Source organism: Manis javanica, chromosome 14 (assembly GCF_040802235.1).
Source record: "Manis javanica isolate MJ-LG chromosome 14, MJ_LKY, whole genome shotgun sequence".
In the NCBI taxonomy this organism is placed as follows: domain Eukaryota; kingdom Metazoa; phylum Chordata; class Mammalia; order Pholidota; family Manidae; genus Manis; species Manis javanica.
In genome coordinates, this window is record NC_133169.1 from 45,441,584 (window position 1) to 45,448,703 (window position 7,120).

At 36.5% G+C, this 7,120-nt stretch overlaps 1 protein-coding gene across 1 annotated transcript; it reads left to right on the forward strand.

The window, feature by feature from the left end:
- The first annotated feature begins 364 nt into the window (after positions 1-364).
- LOC140846007 (olfactory receptor 2H1-like) lies at positions 365-1,309 on the forward strand. Its single transcript, XM_073221440.1, has one exon. It carries the CDS (start codon positions 365-367, stop codon positions 1,307-1,309), a length of 945 nt encoding a protein of 314 aa, XP_073077541.1.
- Positions 1,310-7,120: the final 5,811 nt, after the last annotated feature.

Sequence of the window (7,120 nt, forward strand, 5' to 3'; positions counted from 1 at the left end):
TACTACTTTATGCTGAGCATTTAATTCCAAGCATTTTAGAGATATATAATGACTACAAAACAAATAATTGGAGAGGAACATGCATTGGATCTATGTTAACTGTGAAAGCTGAGAATCGTAGAGATAAACTCCATTGTGGTGTCTTACAAAAGACTCTTTTGTAGGAAGTACAGCATGGTGGAAAAGATTCACATCATTATTTTTCTAATGTAAGGGGAAAAAACCTAATGCCTAATCTCACAAGAACCCCTGGAAAACAAATGCTTTCATTCTCTAAACAAATGTCAGTGTATCTTTCCCACAGAACTTATTTACAAAGCTTATATACAATTACATCCAAATCCCAGTGCTAAGAGCACCAGTGATGGCAAACAAGAGCTTCCCAGGGGGCTTCATCCTCCTTGGTTTCTCCGAATGGCCTGATCTGGAAATTGCTCTCTTCTGGGCTGTGATCCTCTTGTTCACCATGATCATCCTCTCCAACCTGACCATCATCCTGCTCTCCTGCGTGGACCCTCGTCTCTACACCCCCATGTACTTCTTCCTCAGCAATCTCTCCTTCCTGGATCTCTGCTACACCACAGCTGCTGTGCCCCAGATGTTGTCCAACCTGTGGGGGCCAGACAAGAGCATCACCTACACAGGCTGTGTCCTCCAAGTCTGTGTGTTGCTCTGTCTTGGGGCCACAGAAGATGTCATGTTGGTGGTGATGGCCTTAGACCGTTATGTCGCTATCTGCCAGCCCCTGCGCTACACCGTCATTATGCATCAACAGTTTTGTTGGAAGCTGGTGTTTGTGGCCTGGCTGTCAGGTCTGATATTATCTGTGGTCCAAACTCCCATCACATTCCAGCTGCCTTTCTGTGCCCACCACTGCCTGGATAATTTTCTTTGTGATGTTCCTGCCTTCCTACGCCTGGCATGTGGAGACATCTCTGCTAATGAGTGGCAGATGACCATCTCTGCTGTTCTCTTCACCATCGTGCCACTGGGGTTGATTCTGACTTCTTATGTCTACATAGCTCAAGCCCTGGGGAAAATCCAGTCTGAGGAGGGAAGGCAGAAGGCCATTGCCACCTGCTCCTCCCACCTCACCCTGGTCGTCATATTTTATGGGACAATTGCTATGGTGTACACAGACATTAAAAATGACTTTGCTTCAAAAAATGGCAAGTTCTTCACCTTCTTTTACACCGTGGTCACGCCTTTGTTGAACCCTCTCATCTACACCCTGAGAAATAAGGAGGTGAAGGATGCTCTGCAAAGACTTCTCAGCAAGGTGATCAACACAACAAAAAATAGAAGTTGACCTTTTGAACCAGAAGTGGAGTTGAAAATCATGATGTTCACACTCTCTCCCTTTGAGAGTTTTGAATTGTCACTTAAAAGGGTTGATTTTAGTTCAAAGGCAGTCATTTCTGGCTTATTCTTCATTCCTGTAATTTTACATGTTATTTTGTGAAAAAGAAATCTATAAATGCAGTGTCAGTTTTGGTCAACTAACAAGAATTCAAAATATATTTTCCCAGGTAGGAATACTATTTGCTGAGTTAATTTTTGAAAAACATGCATTATTATTTCTTAAGGAACATAAGCACCATGAGTCGAAGTTTTGTTTTAAAAACTAAAAAAAATCTATTATTCATCTTTTAATTAAAAAATCTATGTAGAAACATATATTATGTTTTCTTTTGTGCAAATAGGCATGGAAAGAAATATCTGTAAAGTTTCCCTAGTTTCCTAACACACATGAAATCTTTTCTTTTTCATTTCGCTATATGTGAATATCTTGGGCATAAGCAAGAAATTCTGGCTGGACATATCATGATATATTCTTCAATTGGAATTTCAAGGAAATGAATCCATGGCAATGAGTTGCCTCAGAGGCATATGAATACAGGAGAGGTGTGGGCTTCCCATTTCATGAGATGCACAGGTCTCTGGTTGTAATTCATGCTTATCTTAACCTCCATTTGACTGCAAATAAATTTAACTCTTATCCACATAAGATTACCACACATTTACTTGATTACAAATAAGTTATTACACAAATATATTTTTCTACCCACATAAAATGAAGGTCATTTAAAAAATCATGCAAGTAAGTATAAAAACACAAAGTGCATCATTGAATCCGTTATCTGCTTTGTTAAGACATTGCACAAATACAACTCTGCCTGAACCCAAGTGAAATTATTCTAACAGAACTAAGACATGAAGGAGTATTCCTGAAACTACAGCACAGCAAATTGATATGGAAATGTCCAATGAGTTTCTTGAAATTGTCCAGACCCTTGTACTATCAGAAATAGCAATGACACTGCACAGTTTGTGAGACATGTCTGTTCTCTGATTTGTCACAGGCTTTTGGGGGGGCAGGGGTGTCACACATCATTACCAAGAGTGCAGATGGAGCTCTGTGAGTGATGTTCAGGACAACATGCATGGAAGGCATGCTGCTTAGAGCTGGAGGCTGGAGGTATTACTACTTAAATAAGAACCTTATAAGGGTCATAAAGACATTTTCAACAGAATACATATGAGGACACCGAGGTAGTCGCAGCAGACTGTCAGTGCCTTAACAAATAGCCTGCGTTTATGTCTTGCACATTTGAAGTCCAGAGTGGGAGCGCATGACTCTGGGGCAGTGCCCTGTCCTTGTGGGTTTCACATTCCAAGCTGCTTTGTCCCATGGCAGAGAAGACAGGCTGGAGGGTCCAGCCCTGAGAGCTAGATGTGTCCTCCTGGGGGTGATGTGTGTCACCTCCTCTCATGCCTGCTGGGACTCAGCAAGTCAGGGGGCCAGATCTAACTCCAGGCGGGCAGGGTTTTCAATATGTCCTGCATCTCCAAATGTGAAACAGGAGTTGGTTTGGGGGAATAGTGTGCATGCCAGTCACATGGACTAAGGATAAGAGGGAAACAGCTGAAGATGGGAAGGAGGAACAAGTTCATTAGTGAAGCCTTGGGATAAACAGGATTTCCTTTCTCTAAGCAGTTGTACATAGTCAATGTTTCTGTGGGGGATGAAGAAAACATCAGAGAAGGAAGAATTGCAGGAATAATTGTTATAAATGATCTCATGAAAATATTTCATCAGCCTTCATATTTCATATTAAATTATAAAATATGGAAAAATATAAACACCACCAAAAATACTTAAAACTACTAAGTTAGGTAAAATTGCAGAATAATAAAAATCAATATACAAAAATGTGTCATTCATATAAATAATCAACAGACTACCAGATCAAAAATTGTGAAAGTAATCCCATTTACAATGGCATTAAAAATAATAACATAGTGAGGTATTAATTGAACAAATAAAGGTAAAGATCTGTACTTTAAAATTCTAAGACAATTATGAAATAAATTTAAGTAGATGTAAATGGAAAGATATTCTGTGCTTAAATTAGAGCAATTAATATTTTTAAAATGTACAGACATCAAGGAGATTTAGAGTTTAAATGCAATCCCTATAAAAATTCAAATGGCTTTTTCAAAGAAATAGAAAACCAAATGCTAAAATTTGTATAGAACCTCAAAAGACCTTAAATACCCACAGCCATCCAAGGAAAGAAGAAAGAAGCTGGAGGCTTCACCCTTCCTGATTTCAAAATATCTTACAAACCTGTAGCATTCAAATAGTGTGGTCCTGGCATAACAATGAGACACAGATCAATGGAAAAAAAGAAATAGAGATTCCATTTATAAAACTACTCCCATTTGGCCTATGAATTGTGACAAAGATTCCAAGAATCACACTGGGGAAAGGATAGTCATTTCAATAAATGGTACTGGGAAAACTGGACAGTCACATGCAAAAAAATGAAGCTGGACTGCTGTTTTATACTATACACAAAAATGAATTCAAAATAGATTATCATTGAACACAATACTTGAAACCATAAAACCCCTAAAATAAAATATATGGGGTAAGCTCCTTGGCATTATTTTCAGCATTGGTTTTTAGATTTGACAGAAAAGCAAGTCAGCAAAGCAAAATTAACAAGTTGGAGTACATCAAACTATAAAAGATCATGCACAACAAAGGTAACCATCAACATGGTCCTAAATGGCAATATATTAAGTGAAAGAAGTTAAAATCAAATGCCATATGATTTCATATATATGTGAAATCTAAAAACAAAATAAAACAAATGAACCAATATACAGAAATGGACTCATAGAAACAGAGAACAAATTGGTGGCTGCCAAGGAAGGGAAGGGGGGGGTGAGTGTAAGTAAATAGATGAAGGGAGAAATTTAGTGAGAATGATTGTTATCTTGATCTGGGTGATGATTTACATGAGTGTATACATATGTCAAAGTTTATCAAGCTGGACACTTAGATTTGTGCATTTATTGTATATACCTCAATTTTTTTAAAAAGGTAGCCATCAATTAAAAAATTAAAAGGCAACCTATGGAATGGGTAAAATATTTGAAAATCATATCTAACAAGGGATTAATATTCAGAATATATAAAGAACTCATAAGACTCTATACCAAAAAAAAAATGGGCAAAGAAACTGAATAGACATTTTTTTCCAAAGAAGACATACAAATGGTAAAAGGCACATGAGAAGAAACTCAACATCACTAATAACAGAGAGATGCAAATTAAAACCACAATATCACATCACATCTGTTAGAATGGCTATCACCAAGAAAATAAGAATATAGTCAGTAGCTCTGTAGCATCATTCTGTATTGACAGATAGTAACTATAGATAACTCTTGAATCACTACATTGCATACTTAAAACCAATTTGTATATCAGCTATACTTCAGTAACAAGGTAAGTGATAAGTGTTAGGAAGGATGTGGAGGAGAAAGAACCCTTGTGCACTGTTGGTTGGGATAAGAATGGGCATAGCCATTTTGGGAACAGTATGGCGATTCCTCAAAAAATTAAAATAAAACTACTATGTGATCCATTGATCCCACTTCTGTGTATGTATTCAAAGTCAATGAAAAGAGGATATTAAAGAGGAATCTGTACTATCATGTTCATTGCAGTATTATTTACAATATCCAAGATATGTCGTTAACCTAAGTGTCTATCAACATATCAATGGATAAGGCATAAGGGAGATATGCTATAAATATATGCACTGGAATGTTGTCAGCCATAAGACAGTCTGCCATCTGTGACAACATGGATGGAACTTGGCAGCATTGTGTTAAGTGAAATAAGCCAAAAAGAGAAAGACAATTACCACATGATTCACAGAAACAGAGTAGAATGGCAGTTAACAGGGACTGTGGGGTGAGGTAAACAGGGAATGTCAGTTAGGATATGAACTTCCAGTCATAAGATAAATAAGTTCTGGTGCTAATGTATGGTATGGTGACTCTAATTACAAATAGCATATTAAATATTTGAAAGTTGCTAAAAGTAGATCTTAAATGTTGTCAACACAGAAAAAGTAACAAGAATGTGAGGTGGTGGAGGTGTTAACTAACTCTATTGTGATCATTTTGATGTGCATGTATCTATTGATATGCATGTGTCAAATATTTACATTTACATCTTAGATTCACACAATGTTATATATCAATTTTATCTAAATAAAGCTTTCAAAAAAGTTCAGAGCCAAGATAAAAATATACCACAAAATATATGATGAATGTTATATTTTATAGAGCAAGTTCTATTTTTTGTCATGCAAATTAGTACTGTCACTAAAATAGCAAAATTGCCTCAAATGTAAAGGAGCAATTATTCATTTGAAGTTTATGAATGGGACTAGTCATCCTTGGCCAGTCATTTATATTTAGAAATGTGTTCATAATAGAAATGTAGAGCCAGGTGCTTCTCACCAGTGAAGACCATGTGAATGGACAGGCTAAATACAAAGTGTCATGTTTATGAAAACCAGAGCCTGACTAAGGCTACATCTTTCTATGCCATGAGAAGTAATAAGTGCTTAGTAGACAAATGGCACAACATGGATGAGACTTGATGACATAATGCTCAGTGAGGCATGACAGAAACAGGAGAATGAACACTGTATAAGCCACTATATGAGGTAGTTGAATCATAGAAACAGGAAAGAGAATGACAGGTGCTGGACGCTTGGAGCAGACAATAGCAGAATGTTAGTGTTTAGTGGGCACAATTCTAGCTTTGCTGGATGGGATGAACTGGAGACGGGTGGTGGTGGTGGTGGCCCAGCAATATGAGTATAGCTAGTGCCACTGAAATGTACAATTAAAAATGGTTAAATGGTAAATTATGTATTATGTGTTAATTTATCACTATAGTAAGATCTATAGCATATAAAAAAAGAACTCTGTAGATGTCCCTTCCCCTTTTAATAAAGGATCAAGATATTTGATTATACACACACACACACACACACACACACACACACATACACACATATATATATATATATTCATTTAAAATTTCCACAGAAATCATGACTGATGGGTAATAGTTATTCTATGAAGATACTTATACTAATTCTGCATGCATTTTACAAGACTTCTAAAGGGGTTTTTCATTTACTTAGATAAAATAATAAAATAATACCACATTCCCTCACAAAATAAATAACACCCTTTTTCAAAAACTAACTCAATATGATTTTTAATGTTTTTGGAATGTATTTTTCTTCATCTGACCTTCATTTTTCTCACTTTCTCCAAAATGTCAGTTTTCCTTATGTTTTATTCTCTTCATTTGTTTAATAAATGAAGTTCAGCTTTTAATTTCCCACTTCAACAAAATTTTTGGAGGAATTAATAAACGCGATTTTTATTAAAAATTTAAAAATTAGGTAAATAAAGTTAATACAATTACATATATAGGCATGAATATATTAATTAGAATTCTGCTTTGGATACTTAAGGTCAATTGGATAATAAGGCGTTTTTCCTAGAGGAAGTGACCTGAGGATATAAATCTCCACTGAATGAATCTCTCCAAGTTTAATTGATGGGTTGGGATCACAGTCCCTGTGGCGTCACCAGCACAAACAAGCCATGCCCTGAATCCAGAAACATTGCCCCTATGGGAGACCTTGTCCTCCTCCATTTCCTCTCCAATTTACTCACTGTTTCAGACTCAGAATATAGATCACAGTCACTCTATGGGTTTTACTCTTCTGAA

Coding starts and splice junctions, on each gene's coding strand:
- LOC140846007 (XM_073221440.1), top strand. CDS start 365: ATGGCAAACAAGAGCTTCCCAGGGGGCTTCATCCTCCTTGGTTTCTCC.